General features: G+C 39.7%; 1 protein-coding gene across 11 annotated transcripts in view; it reads left to right on the top strand.

The window, feature by feature from the left end:
• Positions 1-23495, top strand: part of nfasca (neurofascin homolog (chicken) a) — a 144733-nt gene that overhangs the window by 67201 nt on the left and 54037 nt on the right. For 9 of the 11 annotated variants that reach the window (XR_006403086.1, XM_044349149.1, XM_044349153.1 and 6 more), the window contains 5 exons: positions 1693-1756; positions 11122-11296; positions 15751-15768; positions 18213-18318; positions 23243-23439. Coding sequence is in view for 10 of the 11 variants with exons in the window: in XM_044349149.1 (XP_044205084.1) it covers positions 11203-11296; positions 15751-15768; positions 18213-18318; positions 23243-23439 (415 nt within the window). In the remaining variant the exon portion in view is untranslated. The remainder of the gene's footprint in view (positions 1-1692; positions 1757-11121; positions 11297-15750; positions 15769-18212; positions 18319-23242; positions 23440-23495) is intronic. The other 2 variants (XM_044349158.1, XM_044349150.1) reach the window with 1 other exon arrangement.

The raw sequence follows: 23495 nt of genomic DNA, 5'->3' as shown, positions 1-23495 counted from the left end.
ATAGGTTATTTTATACACTGAGGTGAGAAAATGGTCACACTACAATGAAATGGCTACTATGGGGACTAACATCATCATGCATGAATACAGTTGGGCTCATTGAATGCACAAGAGTCTCAGCTTTCCAGTCATACCAAATTTATGCAATTCCAAGATGGTTTAGGGACCCCAGTATGCAGAAATATTCAAATAGACCATTTTTAGAATAGGTGAAAATAGCACATTTACACTGCATGCAAAAAACTGCCCAAATTTGCCCAAAATTGCATGAGATTATCTTAAAGTGGGCATGTCAAGGGACCTCTTTGAAAATAGCCATGCTAGTTTTTCCCTCAACAAAATTTAGCCTAACTTTGGAGCGTTATTTAGCCCCCTTCCTGACAAGCTAGCATAACATGGTTGGTACCAATGGATTCCAATGGATTAGGTTGCCTAGTTTCATATGATACCAGTATTCTCATTGTAGTTTTAAAACTGAGTCAGCTACAGCCTCTGAAAGACAGTAATGTTACCCGCGGACACCGGCGTCCTTGGGGAGTGAAAGAGGTTAATGTTCAACCATTGCCAGACACAGAAACCAGGAATCGTTGCTGGACTGGGTTTAACCATGGACGACAGAATCATTTTGCTGATGATGCTGATGATTCTGTTGCTGTGAAAACCAATCAGTACCAAGTTCAGTTACAACACATGTATTGTGATCTGTCTTAAACTACACTGAAAGACACAGGAAGTCATGTTTCTCAGCAATTCTTTGGGACATTTGCTGAATAGGCATTTGTTTTCTGAAGTGCATTACTAGATCTATATCTTTTTACACCCAGTGGATGTGCAGTATTGAGGATGGACATTTGTACTTAACTGTCTAAAAATCAAAAGTCAATTATGTTTATGCTTGAAATTGACTTATTACTATAAGTAATACGTTGCCTTCAAATAATTTGACTTATCATCATAAGTTTGTAAAGTAACAGTATGGTTTTAATGTATTGACTGGGGTATTTTTGTCACTGTAGCACAAACACAGTGTGTGTCTGTGTGCATTTTATATTCTCATACAGGCTTTTCTACAGTCCTCCAGGCAGACTGTGTGAGTTTCTTTGTATGTGTGAAGGTGCAGCAGCAGCAACACAGAAAAGAAGGACAACAAGAAAGAGGGAAAGAGCATCCTGTGATCCTAAGGGCAGTAGCTGGCGTACAGACAAGCTCTTTGAAAGCATAAACACACAGTTGAAGAAACAACACTGAGGCAGACAGTCCTAAGGCGTGTGTGCGCTGCTGTCTGCTCTGCTGTATCTTCTGCTTCTTCCTCTGCTTAGGCTAACAAAGACTAATGAGAAATCAGCATATATGACTGTAGTCTGTTCAGACTTCTTTTATTGCAATGGTGTCTCTTTGCACAACAAATTTGAGCCGACCAGGCTCAAGTTAAACATATTCTGTATTATACCATGGTCTAACTTATAACCTACAACCTCTGATATGACCACAGACATTCAATATGCTTGTTTAACATAATATCTTTGGAGAAACACTGATTCCATATATGTCCAACCCTTGTGAGAAGCTTTCTGTTTAAACTGATAAATGAACAGTCCGGCAGAATGCTCACAATACATTACATCGCCATTTGTTTGGTCAACAGAATTCAAGAGATTTTAATATTTTTATTTTCTCTTTATGTCTCATCAGGTCTGCTAAGCGGTTACGGCAGAGTGGGTAGACAGGCAAAAGATAAGTGTGCACATCAGTGAAGGTAAGTTCTGTTAAGTAGACTACTGTATTAATAATGTACATTCATAGCAATCCCTCCCTTGTTTTTTACATATTCCTTGAGCTCACATATGAGGCAGAGGACATTTTCACTCTCATTCATCTGTAGAGGTTGCTTCACCTCATAAGTAAAGTCTTACAGTGTAAGCATGATGTTATGGAAATGTTTCTCGTATGTGACTGGGAATATTGATTATGTATTGGCAGCAAAATAGCGTCTGCACTTTTTTGTGCTCTTCCTTACCTTTAGCTCACCTAAAAGGAAAAACAAGTATCCAGCTCATGATTACCAAGCTTCAGACTTTGGTACTTGACTGGCAGCACTGCTTGGCTGTCTTCTGCCTCACATTATTGACACACATCAAGCTGTTTGTGACTTATTAAGCCTATTGCCTCAAACATGTCCTGAGTGGAAAAGCCTTAGAAAGGTTTTTCTGTATTGTTTTTCATTCATTTAAGTATTCCTCTTTTCAAGTGGAAGCAGCTGTGATTGCAGCAGGGAAGGGCCACCAACTAACAGGATACAGCAGGAAAGACTGGTGTGGTCATGTGTATGTGTTTTACCGTCTCGGGCTTTGCTTTTCCACCAGTTTGTGATTTACTGTGACTTCTGCCTTACTTGTACACATTTATGTGTGAGTGCAGTACTCCCAGCAGCCATGACAGGACTGTGGTGGAGTGCTGAGGGTAATTGTGTGTGATGGGTGAAGTACTATTTTTGGGGTGTTAGTAGAACAGATCTGGTGATGTTGTGTTGAGGGTATATTTAGAGGTCAGAGAAACGGTTGAAGGGGCAGTTTATGTATTATGCCTCCAGCGTTGCCACTGCCTCAGAGAAATAAAAAAAAAAATTGTCAGGAGAAATGTACAGTATTTGTTTTTAGAACAAGCTTTTGCAGCAAGAAAAGACAGAAACTGATTCATTACGGACTGTTCTGTAAATATTTTGGATGGAATTTTTTCAATAAATGGCTGTGAAAATGCTAAAAGTTTAAATGAAAAAAATCATTACTGTTCATTAGGGTAGCAGCAGTTAAAATATTAGGAATGGGATTAAATGTTATGCAGGTTTACTATGTCATTTACTGTTCATCTTCTAGGAATAGAAACAACGTCTGAATAACACACTGTCATTCAACACCACCAGCACATGAATGCTTCATATCAGTTATGGAGAAAAAACTAACATTGTGTAACTAATGGTGGGACTCTCAGGTCCAAATCACCACCACACATGAAATTAGCCTTGTGACAAGTGTTTACCTTGGACATGGAAGAATTTTATAACTTAACAATTCTATAATAAAATGTTATATGCATTCTTTTAGAGAGTTGTGAAGGTCCGGTAGGAATAATAACCCATCATCTACATAAATATTAATTTGTGGATGTACCCTTGATGTTTGAAGCTGTAGCATCACGCTAATATAAAGCAGTCCACTGAACACAGGGAGGGCCTCTGTACATATAAAGATACAAACCTGCTCCGTTTGCAGGCATGGGCATTAAAATTCATACAAGCACTTCATGCACAATTACACACAAAATCATTAAATGGGATTGTGTGAAATGAGGGATTTTCCAGTTTTGGAATATGTTTACACACACTAAAATGCACCCTCCAAATCTACATGAAAAACATTTCACCTCCTCAGTCCCGTCTCCACTATGTTTGTCCCAGAAGAGCACCATTATCACTGAGCACCATCCAAAATCACTCTAATGGATTCCCCTAGTGCTGAGAACAATGGAATAATGGCAATTGGTACAAAGACTGTGTTTGTGTGTAAGTGTGTACTGGGTTGGGGATGGGCATAACTGAATGTGTATGCTCTCCGCGGCATGGACAAAGAGGAAGCACAGCAATTAATTTAATTTGTAATAACACATGCTTAAAGAGGAGATTACCGTAACATCTGTAAAAATGTGTTTGTATATATTCTACAATATCTGATCTACAGGAAAAGAGTTACTCTTCAAAGAGCAGAGTCTTTTCAGTCAGTCAGTTTGCAGATGTAATAATCATGCTTCAGTCATGCCAATCATGCTTCACAGTTCATTTAACAGTGAGGATTTTTTTTAGCTCTTGCATTTTAAGCGGTTCCTCTTATGAAACAAATAACCTGTGAAGGCTATGATAAGAAAATCAGTCTTAAGATTAATTGATTCATTCTACATTTGGCCTGTCAGGAGGGCGAAATGTAATTTACTCCAATAGACTTCACAGTAAAGAGGCATGATGATAAAAAATAATCGGTAGTCTAAGTGCATATTAATGACAGGGCTTTCTTACAGAAATCGCCCTCTCATCTTAAATAATGGAAGAAGTCATATCATATTCAAATACCAGTTTTCTTAACAGTCTCATTTAGCAAATTATGTTAATTCCCTGCAGTTTTTAGAAGTAGGTTAACATTTTAATCTTTCTGTGTCATGATTTCCACTCTAAGCGTGCTTCTGGCAAAACTCATCGAAGGTCACTAAGCAGTGCTCACTGATACATGATACAAAACATACTGTATACACAACATACAAATTAACAAGCTCATTTTAGAAATAGCCTGCACCAGGCCAATCTGTTTCTGTTGGAGCCTGTAGCATGAGAGGCAGAAGGGAGAGGCCAGATGAAATTCCATCCATTTCATTTCCAACAGCTTCACCCATTAATGCAATGTTAGGCGAAGTACTTGTGTACTTGTGTGTGTGTGTGTGTTTGTGAGTGTGATGGTAATGTGCACGTGATGTTCTGGACCTTAGGCCAAACTAAGGTAACTCTGACCTGGTTGTGTTTTGGCTGGTCTATTAGGTCACCTTATGTGTGTGTGTGCTGTCCTAGTATGTGTAAACCAAAGTATGTAAGCTAGGTCGTCTAGAAATGTGACACAACTTACAGTTGTGCACACTTCCACACTATCAGAGCAGCCAGCCAAACCAAACCTGCCAGCCCAGTGCTGCATTTGTGTCCCCCAGACTACCCTGTAAAATTCTCACTCTCTGAGCTACTGCCATGATGACCAGGAGTGTCCCAATTCCTCATGACTGCTACCGAGCAAGGGCACAGCTGTTGATTGCCCTTAAACTGGGCCCTTGAAACAACATCAACTAGTGCCAGCTTAAAAATGAGTGTTGACCCGTTTTCCCTGATTTGATACTATATGGTCCCTGGCCATATGTCTCCTCCAATACACTTGGAGTTGCCAGCAACTTCTCTCCACCTGCTGGTGATATACTTGACTGAGAGGCGTCTAAAGCCTGGACAATATCAGCTCAATAGATTTGTCAGACATGGGGTGTCAGGAATGAAAATAGGCATTGAACACGATAAACTGTCATTTTATCCTGTGTAGTCTGTCATAGCAGAAGCTGATTCCCGTTGGTCACAAAATGGCACAAAACGGCAAGATTAAACGTTACCAAAGGACATGAAAAGAAGCCTGATGAATGCTGGTGGAACGTTCCTTGGTCAGATGTAACCAAAATCTATTAGTTTGGATTAGATGGGATCCAGCATTTTTGGCGTGGACCTGGCCAGGACTACCACAGTGACTGTATAGTGGTGACCGTGAAACATGGAGGTGGGAGTGTGTTGATATGGGGCTGCATGAGTGCAAAAGGTGTAGGGGAGATGACATTTACAGGTGGCACAATGAATACAAGTTTGTATACCCAAATATTGAATGAAAAGATGACTCCCAATCTCAGGAAGGTTGGCAAGAGAGGAATTTTCCAACATGACAATGATCCCAAACTCACTGCAAAAATCACACAAGAGTTTTTAAAGAAGAAAAAAGTGAAAGCTATGACCTGGCCAAGTATGTCCCCTGACCTGAATCCAACAGAAAACCTTTAGATTATTTTGAAGTGAAAGGTAGAGCAACAAAACCCCTCCAGCAAAGAGCAGCTGAAAATAATCATCTGTGAAGAATGGCAGAACGTCTCTCCACAGATTTGTTGTAGACTGTTATCATCCATACCCAGGAGGATCCAATCTGTCATTAAAAGAAAAGGCCGGCGTACTAAATATTAAAAAATAAAAGAATCGCATCTCACTAATGAAGGGTGTGCTGACTTTTGTTGCAATTTGTTCTTAAATATGGACCTTTTATTATAGTTTAATTAGTCAAACATTCTGTTTTTCAAATGGATTGGCTTAATTATTCTTGGGTTTTGTCTAAAAGCAAATTTAAAGTGTATTAAATAGACAGGGTTTGTAACTAATCAATATTGTAGTGATATCAGCCAGGGGTGTACTCAGTTTTGTTATAAACTGTAGGTGAGTGCACCACCCAAGTCACCCCCTAAAAATGAAACCATTAACCCCTTAATGGTCTGATGACCCGCCCACGGGCACAACTATGCTATGTACACGACTTCTATCTTTAAGTTGGTACTCATGCGACACATCTTTGGAAAGCTAAGTTCTTGTGATTCTATTGATGCAAACAATTTCAAGATACAGTCACAACAGCAGGTAAAATCAATGCCTCTGTTAGACCACCAACAAACAAACAAACAATTACAAAATTCATGCTACTCACCTATGAAGCCTCATATTACTCCACTGACTGATACAACTCTGACAAAAATGGTCTTGTTACACTGGCAAAGGTTATCATAATCATAACTTGAGTTAGCATGTAAATATTAGCTACATCTCAGTATCATAATGTTGGCTGCACTCTGACCTTTCGATTTACACCTCACTTGACCCAATAGGGGCTTCCATGTCCTGTCCACAGCCTACAATAGCCAATGAGAGTCCACGTTGAAAGTAAGTGCCTGCCCCTCTTCTTTCGTGTAAAGACCGAGCCAATAGGAACCGATTCTGCCAATGACTGGCGCTTCAAATAGTCAGTGAAATTCCATATGCAGCTTTTGTGGTTTCTATAAAGCCACAACCAAATCATGCATGTACTCCTAATGGTTCAAGAACAGCTTTCAATTCACTTTAGGTATGCCTTGGATAGGCGTTTTAGGCTAATTTTACAGAAAGTGGAAGGGAAGATTGCCCTGTGGAAACCATCTGGAAAATATTGTTGTTGATATGGAGCAACCTCAGTCTGTCTGTGGATGCATGAGTGAATCAATATATACCCTTGTGCCAGAAAGTCAATCTGCTGCCAGCTTTGGACCTTGACATTGCCTCTCTCTGTGTGTGATGTTTAAACCTCAGAATTAAAGCTTCTATTGTAGTCAATAAATCAAAAGGCCTTGACCCACCTGTCATCCACATTTCACATCTCTCACCCGTTCCCACAAATCCCTTCAAATCTCCTGCTTTAAACCAGCTGTATTCACATGATGTTGTTTTCATAGCTGTACTGTAAAACCTCACCTTTGGGTATGATGACTAGATGAGCTAAACTGTTGAAATCCATATTAGACACTACAGAAAAAAATACAGTATATTGAGCCTAGCTTTATACTCATCTTCAAACTAGCTGTTAGTTATATACTAACTTTGAGCTTCATAGGACAGATTGTCAGGTTCTAGATTGGAATGGAATTGGAATTTTTTTTTTTTACATGGTGGTTCCAGTATTCTGTTCCACTCATGTAACTGGGAGTGGTCATCATATTAGAAACTCCTCTCATATAATCACATCCATTACAGCTCAATAAATAATTCTAACAGCTTTATTAATTAAAATTGCTGCTAGATAGAACTTTCCCCAGGTTTATGATCACTTTCTGTTGTATTGGCTGGTGTGTCTTTGGTGCAACTCCTCAGCATCCTCATCAGTCTCGGTCATTTTTAGTGCTGGGTACCATTTAAAATGTTTCAATACTAGTACTGATGTGATACCTGAGTTTCATATATTGGGAACTACACTTATTCGCTATCTTGCTGAGAGTTAGATGAGAGGAATGACACCACTGTCATATACCATCCTCTAAAGCTCACTAATTAACATGTTAGTGAAGTGTGAAGATGAGAAGATGTGGTTTAACAGGGGGTTATGTAGGGGGGCTATTTCTTGGCCAGGTACAGTGACCTCCCTGAATCCCCACTGGTTGCCTGTCACCTCACAACAAGACTCCAGGACATCCCTGCACCCAGCCAAGAAATAGTCTTCCAAAGCAAATACTGTAAGCGTATTCCCCAAATTATCTAAATATTCATTTAAGACAAATGTGTAAGCATTTAAGACAGCTCTAGAGCTTGAAAATTCATCTGCAATTTGTGTCACAGGATTCTTCCAACATTTGTGTAAAAATAGCTGGACATAACCATATACACCATATGCACAAACCATATAAAATAGGTTTATGCAGCCAGCAGTATAGCTGCTATTTTCGACTGCCATGCAAGTTAATATGTAATATGTAGTATGTGACGTTCACTGACCCTTTTTGTCGCCTGCTGTGCACTCAGCCTCAGTGTATCACTCTGTGCTATCATTTATAATGCACTGCAGTGTTTGAGAGAGTTCCACACACATGGAGAGAAACACTGACCTATTTCAGAGCTTTCACTCTCACTTCCATTACCTCTTCTCTGCCCTTCTCTCTCTCTCTCTCTCTCTCTCTTTCTTCTTTCCTTTTTATCTTGATTTCTCTTTCGTTCCATTTCTGTGCTTCTGGGAATAGATCTGTAATTCAAAGCAGATTTCTGTCTTAAGGCTCATATATGACTGTATGGCATGCTCTTTTCCTAATCCCTTCCCTCTACTGTTCTTCTCTGCTGTGTGTGTGTGTGTGAGCGTGTGGGTGTGCGTGCGTGTGTGTGTGTGTGTGTGTGTGTGTGTACTGACAATTCTAGTAATTAACTGAGATAGGATGATACTGGTCAGGTTTCAGAACAGCTGGACTGCAGATATGTGTGCTTTTTATGTGTGTGAGTGGGATGAGGGTGTACTGTACTTCCCTATTTGTGTGTGTGTGTGTGTGTGTGTGTGTATGTGTGTATGTGTGTATGATTGGCACCTCATGCAAGCCAATGCTGGGGTATTAGCTCCCCAGGGGCAGATTAGCTATTTAGTTGAATAGTGTTGGATTGACATACCACCAGATGGTTAATGCATAATGTGTGTGTGTGTGTGTGTGTTGGGGGTGGGAGGGGTGGGAGGGGGGGAAGGTGTTTGCAGGTTTTGGGTGAAATCTGACTACTGCCCTGAGGCCAAAAAGCTGTTGTGTCCCCTCTGCTGTGAAATCGGTCTGTAATTTCATTGCTCATAGTTTAAAGAGATAAAGACCAACCCTGAAATGTGTGTTTGTGGTCCATTTGTGTCCATTTTTGATATTATAATGTGAGTGAAACATTTTGCATTAGCATTGTAAGAATTATCCTAATTCCTTTTTAACCTGCTTCTTGCTGAACAGCAGCCAGTTTGGTTTGATTCATGTGTTTATTTGTCAGGGACAATGCTATTAATCAACACAAATCAGAAACAACTGTAAATGAGTCAGAGTTAAGGCCAAATCATAGTTTCTGCCTCTGCGTGAGTCTGTGTGATGTAAATTTCATCCTCTGCCCATGTCCGTGAGGTTTGTCCTAAAGTTTGTGACCAAGTGAACTGTATGCACTACAAGTGCACCGACTGTGCATGCACTAGAGATGCTCGCTTTGTATATTGTATGTATGTACTGTATTCTCCATCCTCAGTCCTGTTCTCATTGGGCTGTAGCACACACAACTGTCTTTTTTCAACTTTTTCTTGTTATTCTGCAAAGTACAACAAACAAAGGAACTCTTCTTCATGTTGTCACGAAGTTACTACTGCATGCGCAGACCTGCAATTTAAGAATGTATAGAAGGGCATGTATGTCCAGATGTCCACATGCAAGTCTGTAACTGTCTACGGTTACCATAAATTGGTCTTTAGCATAGCAGGCTAATTTTCATCTTCCTGGCCAGATGTTAAAGACAACTCAAAATTAGAACAAAACTGGCAAATGCTGAACTTTTCATGTGTAAAAGGAAGAATGTATTGTTTCCTCTATCTTTCCAAATGAATATATTTTTGGAATCATACTACATATTTGATCATTGTTACTGCATTCATATTTACCATTTTACATGAAGGATCTCAGTCCTTTTAGACATTTTAGACAAATTTTAGCATAAATTTACAGACCTATTTTTACTGGAGACTTGAAATAGTGACCTTATGGTAAACACCCACTCCCACACTCACACCTGTTTTTAGCTTATCCTGTTGTCATAGCTTTGAGCTCTGGTGTGATTTGAAGCAGAGTGGAGGATTGATCCTGGTGGGCGGATGGCAGCATGTGGGACAGGGATTAACAGTGGGCAGGAGGTCCTGGTATGGTTGCCAGTACACAGACCTGGCTGTCATGTGGAGTTGGTGGGGAGTAAATTAGAAAGCTCTGGCTGGTGGGCTGGCAGCTGAATAACGAGGCAGACAGAACAGTTTGGAAAAACATGGATGTACTGTCATTGTTTTTGTAAGTTCCTGCAGAGTCAATCTGCAGCTTTTTTACAGAGGTTTACCATTCGCTACCATCTTTGCCAGTTACTGAGGCTTAAAAATCCTAATTTGGGTAAAATGCAATGAAACTTGGTATGGATGGAGTTGAAGTAGCACAAATCAGGACTGCAAAAAGGGAACCTGGCTTTTCTGACCCTGATCTGTGGAAGAAGAATTGACTTTGCATTTAAATGTGAAATGGATTTTGACAGTCAGCTGCCCAACAAATCTCCTGAGACAATACTGGAAAGGGAGAAGATTTAAACATGACAGAAGGGGGGGCTTTTTGGTGAGATTTAAGGGCCAAATACAGTGGATGATGCACCTCATTTGTCACTGCAACACAAACAAAGCTGGCCAAAACAAACCAAAAGCAAGACTAAACTAAGATAAAGTTAAGACAAGAAGACAAAAGATGCAAAACACAGTAAAGAGAAGACGATAAGAGATAAAAAGATGTGCATCGTAACAAAGACGCTAGTGAGATGCCAGTGGTTGAATGATGACAATGATGCCTGCAACAGCCATGATGATCAATTCTTTAACAAAATTATAATATATAATATAATAATTTAATATGCTCCACATTCTGCTTTGTCTCTGGCTCCCAGTGAAGCAGCATTTGTGTGTTTGGAGCCTGATCCCACTTTAAGAATCACTGCTGCAGAGCTTCTTCCTGGCTTTGTTTCTAGGCTGCTCTCTCCAGGGAGCCACACAGGGACTCAGCTGTGAATATAGGCCAGAGTCGACACACTCTCTCGTGCCAGAATGCATATACACAGCCACACATTCACATACATACACACACACACACACATACACACACGTGCTAAAATGAGTTTATACTGTACATCTACTGTACGGTCTACTACGCTGCCTTCTTTCTTACCATCTGTCCCTGTATCTATACTCACAGGTCCTCGGGGCGGCTGTCAGGAGAAGCATCTAGCCAGTCAGGAGAGGTGAGGGGCGAGGCCGGCCAATCGGAGGGGGAGAGATGTTGGGGCAGGGCGGGCATGCGGCCCTGGCTCTCATGTCATTACTGATACTACTGTGGCACGAGGCAGCACCCATCGAAGTCCCACAAGACCGTAAGTCGCTCAGCAGTCATCAGATCCACTTCAACTCAACATGGTGAACTGCCATACCATCACCCACATGAATGCGGTTAATCCTGAAGCTAGCCGATAATTCATTTCGGTTATCAATAGGTCCTTAATATTCTTATTTGCCCCGCAAATCGATTTTGGGAACAATGTTTTTATGTAGTCACACTGGATGTGAGCACTGACAGTTTGCACTTTTCACTGCAGCTGTTCTGTCAAACTGTGCAGGCTTTATGGTACTATCAAGAAGAGAGCTGCAGTAGAACATCCTGTGCAGTGATGTCAGTGATGTCACTTTCCTCTTTGTAGTGAATTGTGGGGTAGAGCAGGTAAAGACTTTCTTTAAATGGAGGGATTGTGCTTGACAAGGCAACATTTTTTAATGTTTTTTTTTTTAAATTTGTTGTTAGATCTCCAAACATCAACCATATCACCGCTAACATTAAATATTGTATAATAGGATCAATCAGAAACATTTCCTATGGTAGGTTAATTGAGCTAGTAAAGGGGCACTGCAATGGTTTTACAACTAAAGATCACTTGTCATGAGGAGTCCTGCTCAGCCTGTGAAAACAGTTGTATAATATCATCCATGGCTCTGAGGAGAGCTTTGTCAAAGAAAATCACCCTGATGACATCATCATCATCATCATCATCATCTGAACTTGTGTTTGTAGACTTTAAACCAATAACAGAAAGCCTGCGTTACTAACTTGGTGAAGTGGTGAATGGTGAAGTTTGAAAGATGTAGGCATTTACCAGGTATGGAAAGATGCTACCAAGTTGCATTATAGAAATAGTAGGATCCAATGTTTTTGGAATGAGATAGCGTATCCAAACTTTTGACTGGTACTGTATATTAAAGGGTAGAGTATACTGGCCTCTGCTGCATTGGAAATCTGCATTGGATCTTGGAAAATGCTTATTTAGAAGTCACAGTGAAACGGCAGTTAGAGCGTCTTTAGCTTCAATAATGTGACATATTTACAGGTAAAATAGATATGTGGGTAGGGGTTTGAGGGATCCTTCAGATTTGATTGGATCACTCAAAAATGTGCATGGTTGAGAAAATCTGGAGTGACACAGAGCTATAGTGAGATATAGTGCAGTGTCCATCTACACCTTCCTCACCCGCAATGTCACAGGAGGAGGATAAAGGAGAAATTAACAAATTAGACCATAATGATAGTCTTTTATTAGCTACTATGACACATGGGATGATGGTCAAGTGTGGTTTTACATAATGGGGGTCAGCTGGTCACCAAATCATGTGTGTATGTGCCCCCACGTTCAGGATGAGTCATATATTTACATTTTTTACAGGAAGAGAAAAGAGACGGACATTTCACTATAAAACACTCAAAAATAAATGTTTGTTTGATATATAGTCTGCATATACCTTAATAAGACACATAAGAGACAAGAATTTGGAAAATACATATTTTATTTCACCAATCTGCTATTAAGCATTGCAGGGTTTAGATAGGTCCTTTGAATAAATGGATGGATGAATGAATGAACCTTCATTCAGCATTTTCTTTCCTTTCAAATTTAAAGTAACCAAAAATAAAAAGAATTTAAATATCACACCTCTTATTATTCAATGAAATAGCAGAATCATATACAAGTGCTGGTGCGTTTTTAGGGGGAAAAGCCTTTAGAAAATGAATTATAATTTGCATTTAAGTTCTGTGAAATTGCACTGTTTCCCAGGCATGTTATGCATTCCATTTTAAAATATGAAACCATAATGTGTATTGCAGGAGCTTTAGCAGTGATCACATTAACATGTGGTTTTCATGAGAATAGACTGTCTCATATCTAGTTTGCCACTTCTGGTCTTCATTGATTCCAACATGCACATACTCCTATATTATATAGATATAATCCCAAAATACACACACACACACACACAATCACACATATCCTCATACTCGTCCATTATGATGAGTAAAAAGGCCTGGATTCTGCTGTTAAATGGATTCCTGCGGGAATTGGGAACAAAGGCACAAAGGAGAAAGGGAAAGTCTTGCCTTCTCTTTCTCTTTTCTTACCCTCAATACACACACTCCTTTTTTACTGAGAAGACAGACACACACACACACACACACACACACACACACACACACACACACACACACACACACACACATTCCTTTTTCACAGAAACGATGAATGATGCCAAATGGCTCGCAATTGTACAATGAAAAATGATTTGATACCGAGAGAGGCCCAAGGACACCTGTCTTATATGTTCCATACACAACTGCACTCATACACATACACACACATACACACACACACACACACACACACACACACACACACACAACCACAGCAGTCAGCTGTCAGCTGCTCAGTCTTCTATTTCTCTGCCCCCCTATGGTGCCATCTCACTCTGTTTTTTTTATAAGCCTGACCTTTCAACCCTGGACTTATGATGCTCTATTGATCTGATACACACACACATGCACACACCCTGCCTTACAGAGACCATTTGTATAATAGCCTTATAACCCAGTGACCTCTCCTTAATGTATTCGCAACACTCTGATAAACTGACTGTCAAAGATTCTATTTATTTCTGACAAAGCGTAAATATAATGGGTTGGTCATTTCTAGGTGTGTAAAGATAGACCAAACTCACATACTACATGAAAGACAACAATTTCTTAGTTAATAGTTTTTATCACTTTTAGTGCAAATTGCAAATTATAGAATTGCTTAAATGAAAAACTGTCTGCGTCCATATCTATGTAAAAGTATGCTAAAGAATAAAAGGATGCCTCTATGACAACTGAACTTGGTTTGATTCAAATTCTCCAAATGTCTCAATTTATACACCTCCACAGAGGCAGATATTATTATCAGACAGCAGGTAATGCAGTGTCCTTATGGAAACATTACCAATCAGATTTAGTTATCAATAGTGATCCATTTTTCAGCTTTGCAGTGCACATCATCACAGTGTGGTAGTGCAAAATAATGCTCCATGACATGCTCTAATGACTCTTCCTTGATAGCCTTCTGTCAGAGCTAACTAAGGCAGCACATGCTCCTGAGAGAGAGGCCCCACCCCCCTCCTCTCTTTGTGTCTCCTTATCTGCTTCACAGCAAACTGCACTCTTGACCTTTATTGATGAGTGCTTTCCACACATCCCTACAGGACATCGACAAACACACACACGTACACACACACATAATATCTAAGGGGCATATGATAAATACTATTTTAAATCAGTAAATAGGTCTAAACACAGTAATCGTTATAAACAGGATCAAAACGTGACTAAAAATATGAGTGCATAATAACATTGATGTAAGCATGCATATGTGCACACACAGCTCAACTCATCCGTAACTGCCACACAAGCACAAGGTCAAACTCCTGACACAGGGTTGCTTCATTATTGTGTGTGTGTGTGTTCTTGTGTGTCAGTGGGGAGGAGGTTTAACTCACAAACAGCCTGGCAGTTCTGTATCACTGCTATTACTATTAGCATGTCTCCCTTAAGAAGAAGCTATTGGCTGTATTTCAGTCTCGTTCTGAATGAAAAGCAACTACCACAGAACACGATAATCCATCACAGTAAATGTATGTTTCGTCAAATTCTCCTTTAACTCTAATTACCTCGTGCTCCAGTCGAGTGGCTTCTTATTAGTGCTCCGTTGCATCACACTCAAAGTCACCTAATATTCACAGAAAGGAAAGCATGTGTCAGCTCACTTCATTGTCAGATCCTTGTGTATTTTATTCAGGCTTGGTTTCAAGTTTGAAACAGCCTCATCATATTCAGCACAAAAATGACAAAATGAGCAGGTAAATATAAGCTAGATATAGTAATCATGTACAGTGTGCCAATTGTGAAAAGTTCCAAAAATGACACCACATAGCTAAGTGTTCACTGACACACATTGAATCAACTCACTATGCCTCAGATACTACCTCAGAGTATATTTCTCACTGAAACATTCTGTAACAGTGGTATCTCCTTTGACATCACAGAAAGCAACATTTCACTGTGCAGCACATAACGCTTTAAAAATGATTTTTATCTCTGATTGATTATTTTCTCCACAGATACACAATATTACACTGTATTAGTGTATTTGATGTATAATCTAATCCATAATGTGTGTGCTTTCTCTCTCTTCTCTATGATATGGAAACTCCCTACAGGTGAGTCCTCAACCGTCGTTTCTCTGTTTCAATCAATAGATCACTGTACTTTCTCTCATTTATGTAACAACTAATATAGATATTTTCTTCCATATGACCATATACGACCTACCCATAAGCTATCACATAGATAGTAACATGCAAAGTTATAACATAGGATTATTAAAGTGTATATATTGTATGTCTACATGTCTCTAATATGATTAACAGTCATATAATCCTGCTTCTGTCTCCCTGTGGCTTTACGTTGGACTACCAGCAAAGATCCTGCAAGACTGTAAGTGTTCCTTGCTAACATGTCACTGCTAATGTTTCTCTCCTACAGTAATATTTTAATCAGGCACCACAGCCCTGTAACACTAACAGGTTAATTCCACTGAGAAAATACTGGACATCACACTTAATGACTGGGATTTAAACCAGTAGGCCCATGTTAAGCCTGCTTAATTTCAAAAGGCTGTTTACCAGGGAAAAATGATTTGTGTGTTTTCAGATTTTTTTTTTTAAAGAAAATTGCCTGAAAAGAGAGAAAAACAAAATCTTTTCTTCTTTATATTCTCTCAGTTGGTGTCCATCACAGCCTGGTTACTCTGCTGAGTCACAGCTACACTGTTTAATACAGCCAAACTCACAATTTAGCTTTTCTTTACACATTTGCTGTTATCAGTCATCTGCATGAGCAGAAATATCAATATGATCAAGTCCTATAAATACTACCTGTGAATCAGACAAACAGTCCTTCCTGCGCTGCTGTGCTGAGACGTTGAATCAAGTCAATCAAATATTTTATGACCAAAAAATTGTCTGACAAAGTCCGTATAAATACAGCTTAATAGCAAGCTGAGCTGTGTAATTGACTATGTTGACATTTAAAAATAGTGATTATGGAGAGAGATGAAAGTAACAGAAAGTTGTTTTGTTGCTGTCACACAGCCCCATCCTGTCTGATCCTGTCTGAGCAGGTTTACTTGTATGTCATCATTTTCAGAAGCTCAGTTTTCTGTTTTCTCATATACACTCAGATTTATACACTCAGTGCAGTGGACTGTTTTCAAAAAGCTCAGTTACTGGTTGTGGAAAAACTCATGTCTAGTGTGAACAGTAGGCCAAAATAATGTGTTCAGAATCAGCTGTGAAACACTAAATGAATCGAAGGAGCAGTTTTTAAATTTTTAAACAACAAGCCTTGTTGTGCACAACAGCAACAATCAATGTGTATGAATATGAAATCCAGTAATAACACAACACTTTTGAATATCAGATGACTGTGTCTTCATAACTCAGAGGTAGCTTAAAGAGCTGTGTGGTATAAGCTGTTATAAGCTGAGGAATAATTTTCATACCAATTATCTCTCATAGGCAGGCTTTTATCACAACCAAGCATACTGTAAAAATACTCTTATGGTTGCCATAGCAACATAGGGGATATGTATAATAGAGTGTTTTTTTTTCAGTTGTGGATGAGATTAGCTGGTAGAGCTTCAATTAAAGAGGAAAACTGCTCTCCCATCTCTGTCCTCTCTGTTCGACAGGAATTCATTCTCATAGTCCATAGTCTAGAGCTTCATTTTAGGGCACTGAGCTTCTCCTTTAATCTAGCAGGCAGCTGGCCCTCTGAAGTGCTTGTAATCTTGTGTGTACAGTATGTGTGAGTGTACATGTGTGTGTGTGTGTGTGTGTGTGTGTGTGTGTACAGCGTTACATTCAAAGCCCTGCAGGGCTCTGTGAGCTAGAAATGCAAAAGGGCAGAGAAATGTTGGCTGCGTGGTGCGTCTGTGGTGTTGAGGGGGTTTGGCTTAAGTGAGCCATTAAATATGTATAGACTGAACACAGCTGAGGAGAAGGACACTATGACTATATATTTCTGTTATGAGAATGTAAAGCAGACTGATGTATGAGACTGATAATGGCTTTACTGTACAATAAAAAACAAAAGAGAAAAAAATATGAATCATAAATGGTATAAATAAAGAAAATATTAAACATTAAATAGTAAAGAAATATTCTATAATTTTCCTATTGTGAACAAATCCCATGAAAAGAAAAAGTATTATGTTTGTATCCCTTATTCCTCTGTGCCATAGACCTCCATTGTTACTATTAAAAACTCATCAGTGAGCCACACTGTTGTACTGAGTGACATTCATTACCATGAACACACACACTGTAGTTTACTTTGACTCAATCCCACACACACCGTCCAGCTGCCAGAAATACTCACCAGAACACCAGATATGGATTCATCCACCACTGAAAATAGTCCCCAACAAATGCATTATTTCCTCCTGTTTGAGTAATGTTTGCTAAAAACTACAGTGGCCAGTTGTTTCAGTGAATTACTGAGCCTTATTTAAATAAGTGAAGCTATATATTTGTGAGCCGCTGGGCTGAGTGCCAGAAACAGTGTAGGGAAGTAAGAAAGTACTGAGAGATGGACTACAGCATGCTTAGCTTTTGTCTTTTTCATGGGATTTGTTGACAATGAGAAAAATATAGAATAACACCAACTTTATCCATTAAATCTTCAGAGCGTTTTTTCATCCTGGCAAGAACGGAATTTTCTTTAGAGAAGCTTCATATAAATTGATATATTGAGCTATTGAAAATCTATGTTGTCTCTAACGTGCACTGAAATGCCATGCAAATGTATGTGTGTGTGTTATTTCTACACGACTGTATTCATGTAACCTTCTTCTCTCTGTCTCTCCCCTCCACCCATAGTGAAGCAGCCCCCCACTATAGTGAAGCAGTCAGTGAAGGACTACATTGTTGACCCCAGAGATAACATCATCATTGAATGTGAGGCCAAGGCCAACCCTGTGCCAACGTAAGCAGTACACACGCATACGCGCGCGCACACACACACACACACACACACATGCTGAGGACAGATAAGTGAGCACAATGGCCTGTACTCACTTATCTGTCCTCTGCTTTAAGGGATAAATCCACATGCAGACAGGAAAGACGAGGAACCAGACCCTCTCATATTTAGTAATGTATTATTATACCTGGATTCACTAGACATGCACCACACATGTGACATCCTTTAAAATTGACCCATCTTACATAGTATAGGGGCCTTCACTTTCAGGTAATACACAGACCTCGTTATGGAGGTCTGCAGTTTAATTTACCTATTGCTTTACTTAGAATGTGAAAGTGTGTTTTTTATTGAACTTGACCCTTAATCAGAAATCAGGATAGTTGAGTAGTGGTAGTGAACAGGTGGAGCAGCTCACTATTTAATGAGCAGGCATGGGAGATTTTGCAGGTGGCTCAGGAGACCTGGGCTGCTTTTCATTATGCTAACATGTCTCCTCACTTCCCTCACTCACTTCTCTTCATCATGTCTTAGTTCTTCCCAGATAGGATGTGAGAGAGAGAGACGCAAGGACTGAGGAATTGAATTATTCAAACGAGACGTCCTTGTTCACTCCAGCGTCATTTTGAGGAAACGGCAACTACTCGTGACGCTCAGCACCTTAACTGTCAAATATGAAGAAGTCAGCTGTCAATAATATGTAAAACTTGCTAAGGAACGATTGAAACTCTAAAGTTTAAACTTAAAATTCATGTACAATTAATCAATACTTTACACTGTTACTTAATCATTTCAACATATTGATAGCTGGAAGGAAAACACCTGATAACTGCTCCAATGTTTTATCATTTGATTATTAAACATTGCTATAAATCTAGATCTATAGCAGCGTCTGGCTGTCACAGAATGAGATACAAATAGACAATTTAATTACTGAAAGAACAGAACTGACATAAAGGAACAATAGAAACAACTGTAGCCTGCAGAATATCTTTAAATAAAATATTGCTTATTTAGTTTATGCAAGTCTGACATGCTTTTCAGTGAGACACACAAAGTCTTTGATATCTATGAATAGATATGAAAAGCTGCTGTTGGTGCTTTCATTAGTAGTAGTTTTCCTGATATGCAGTATTACAACAACAGCCCGACTGTTTACTGTCCTGTTAGATCAGCTGACCAATCAATAAATACATTGGATCAAAGAGGAGTTGCTGTCTGGTAAAAAAAAACTTCAGCAGAGGATACACCTGTGGTTCCTCACTCTAAGCTCCTTCAGGAGCCTCCTCCACTCCTCTGAGGTGCATTTAAGGGATTGGAACATCCTCGATGACGACGGACGGACGGAGAATGATTTCTGGGTCATGGCTGGAGGATGGAGGAGCGAGGACGGGAGGAAGCATAGATTAAGCCAAATGAAAAGCACCCCGGGCTGAAAAACTCTCAGTAACATAGACGTGACAACTTGACAAACTGACAGGCTGCAGACTGTCTAGACCAATCATACACAGCTGGAGAGTAATCAGGAAAATGCAGCACAGCTGAGGACAAAGCGATCCAGTGGAGATTCATGTGATGCAGAGGTTCCACTCATGACACACTTCTCTCTTCTACCCTCCTCTTCTTCTACTTCTTCTTCCTCCTACATCATTCATTCTTTTTTTACTTAGGCCCATTGTCTTTCGCTGTTCTCTTTTCTTTTCTCTAACTCTGCTGCCTTTTGTCACCCTGGTCTGTCTGTCCTTTGTGTCTCCTTGCCCTCCCATCTCTCTCTCTCTCTCTCTCCATCCACCCCTGTCTCTCTGGCAGTGAGAGTTATGAGGAGTGACAGTGCCACTCAGATGTGCTATCCTGCCACTCTGCCCCCCTCTGTCTGTCTGTACCTCTTTCTTTCTCTTTCTCTCTCTCTCTCTCTCTCTCGCACACACACACACAAACATTTTAATTTTAGACAACCCTTTTTCAGTGACCCCCCTTCCCCTTCAGTTGAATAGTGTGGAACCCTAATCTCCTTTGCTGCCCTTTAACAACCCCATAAACTCAGTGTGACACCTGTCTGCCTGCCCTCTACAGCCTCAACCTGACAAGTGGTCTGTTGTGCTTTTTGCTGCTTTCTCTCTCTGCCATCCCCCACAGTGTCCTTCCCTTACCTCCGTCACTCTGTCTGGCTGTCTGCTCCAGCTGCTGTCTCTTCTCTCTTTGATGTTTTGTTTGTATCTAGACCTGCAACAATTAGCCGATTAGTTAACGAGTCGTTGGACAGAAAGATAATTTTGATAATAAGCCTCAGCCTCTCAAATGTGATGATTGAATGCTTTTCTTTGTCATACATGATAGTAAATTGATTATCTTTGGGTTTTGGGCTGTTGGTCAGACAAACAAGGCATTTCAAGATGTCACTTTTGACTCTGGGAAATTATAACATTTTCTAAATGATTAATTGGTCACTTAAGAAAATTATCAGCAGATGAATCGATAATGAAAATAATTACCTACCCGTATCCATGTCTTCCTTTTTCTGAATTCTGAAATTCTTATTTCCTTAAACAGTTTATTGCTTATTTTCTGGAAAACTGTTAGCATTACAAACAAAATGTCCAAAAACTGATTTACAGCAAGGAAATAATAACTATATGTTTTTATACTGTATAATCTTCTCTACTCTATATAGAGTAATCTGTGCTGTAGGGGGAAGTAAACAAACAGCAGTTACTGTGGTGGCATCTCACATGTAAACCTGCACATTAATGATGTGGTCTATGTAAATGATTTCACTTTTAACTATTTTTGTACAGTTTTTGCCAAAAAAAGATTCTCTTAAATATACTGTACTACATTGAAATGCTGTTCAAACAAAAGTTATGTTAACTAGGAAAAGAAGAAAATCTGGACATTAACATATAAAAGTAAAAAAAATAGACAAACTACAAATGACAGCAATTGCTAAGTTAGAGATTTACTTTAGACTAGGTCTTTTCACCTGTAAATCACCCAAACCAGCTCACTGTACCTCCAGTAATACATTTCAACTCTGGAAAAAGACAGGGAGCAAGATTCACACACCTCTGCTCTATTTTATTTTTAATTTTTAATTTTAATCAATCTCAATAAAATCATCATGGAAGACTTACCTGAACCTGACACGCTTTGATTAATCTCCAAACAAAAGAGATTTGATTAGAAAGGGACCAAGGAAAATTAAACCTGATACAAAACACAGTCGACATCATGCTGCATTATGCTCCACCTGACAAGTCACGGTTGAAAAAAGCTTCAGATACATAGTGAATGAGGATATGGGTTATTAATTGATTCTCATGTAGATCACAATGCAAGAAATAATATATTACCTCCTCTTCCTTTCTTCTTCTGTTCACCAGACGCGCATGTACACAAATGTGGTCTCACACTCAAAAATGCACTTAAAAATCTGTATTGACGTACACCCAATCACAAGTGCAGAAACATACACCTCATACACATGCAACAAAATATTTGCATAATTCATACTCAGAAGCAAACACACACACACACACACACACACACACACACACACACACACAGTGTCTCCAGTGGTTACATCACTGGTGGGTATGACCAGCTTAGGACAGTGGCACATTGTTTATTTGGAGACAGATTGTCTTTACATAAGACAAACACACACACACACACACACACACACACACACACACACACAACCTCACAATAAGGCACTCACAGCCACTCACATACTAGCTCTCCCCTTCCCAAGACAGGCATTGTGCTCCAATAATGCACTCAGTTGACTATTCATGCTCATGAAACATTCAGCGAAGGGGATCGTTCACTTATTCACCCGCAAACAGTCTCTCACTACGTAACACACACCACGACACACACATCTCTGGCCCCCAGTGCTTCAATAGTGGCCCTTTGTTCAGGCTCAGCGCTGATCTGTGGCTCGAACAGACCCAGCTCAACTGTAGCTCGTCTAAAAATGACAGGAAACATCTTTTGAAAATCCCTGCTCTTCACTAAAAATAGAGCTGTGTTATGTAAGCATATTCACTGTTCTTCACTAATCAGGGAGCTCTCTGGAAACACCACATGGAACAGGATTAAGCTACAGTACTATGACATGCACAGTGAAGTGTTGTGGTAGATTTTTGTGTTGCTGTAATGTGCCAGTTGAGTAATACGAGATGGCAGCCACGTGACAAGCGAAGGACTTTCACATTTTCCAGTTGTTAAAACAATTAAGAGTCCATGTTAACATGCTGATAGTCTGGTTGCCATCCCATCACGCCAAGATAACTTTTGCATTAGTGCCAAGCACTTTTGAAGCATACAATTTTTTCAGGTTTTCACACTCATTTCCTACCTTCAAAGCCATCGGTTTCCATCTGATTTATAAGGAAAGTCCACATGCAGAGATCTTAAAATTGCTGAAAGAGATACTGTAATATATCCATCAAAAACAGTGTTTGAATAATGGCTAATTTAACAGAATTTGAAAAAAAAATGCAAAATGCATCAGGAAATAATTAGTGAACAAGAACAGTACTTTTGTTAGAGAAGAAAACAGCAGGATGTATGGGTGCAAACAGGTTTTTAAAACCTTTCCCTGAATACACTCAAATACACTCCACAATTCCAAATTTCTCCAGTCTTCTTAACCCTCTTTGGATCTCCAGATGTTCTGAGTTGGACAGTTGGTTGTAGTGCAAATGGAAGTTTCCATTGTACCAACTTTGAGGTCTGTTAGCTGCCTCATATACATGAGTTGGTTTTTGGGTAAGAATGCTAGCTGATAAGGTTAACGAAAGTTGATTATCACCAGAAAGATTGTATCGACTCAAAATGAGAGGACAGCTATAGAATGAGCTTCAGCTCCAGTGAACATCAACGCTACAATGCTAACTCTTTGATTCTTTGTCTTTTGGCTCAGGTTCTCATGGCGAAGGAACGGGAAGTTTTTCAACATCGGGAAAGATCCTCGGGTGACGATGCGGAAACGCTCCGGAACCCTGGAGATCGGTTTCCGCAGCGGAGGACGACCAGAGGACTATGAGGGAGAATATCAGTGTTTCGCCACCAATGAACATGGAGTGGCTATTTCCAACAAAATCCTGCTGCGCGTCTCCAGTGAGAACACACAGCCACACCCACACAGATATTACACACAATGAAATGTCATTATA

The sequence above is a fragment of the Thunnus albacares genome, chromosome 4 (assembly GCF_914725855.1).
Source record: "Thunnus albacares chromosome 4, fThuAlb1.1, whole genome shotgun sequence".
In the NCBI taxonomy this organism is placed as follows: domain Eukaryota; kingdom Metazoa; phylum Chordata; class Actinopteri; order Scombriformes; family Scombridae; genus Thunnus; species Thunnus albacares.
This window is presented reverse-complemented; position numbering and strand designations above follow the sequence as displayed.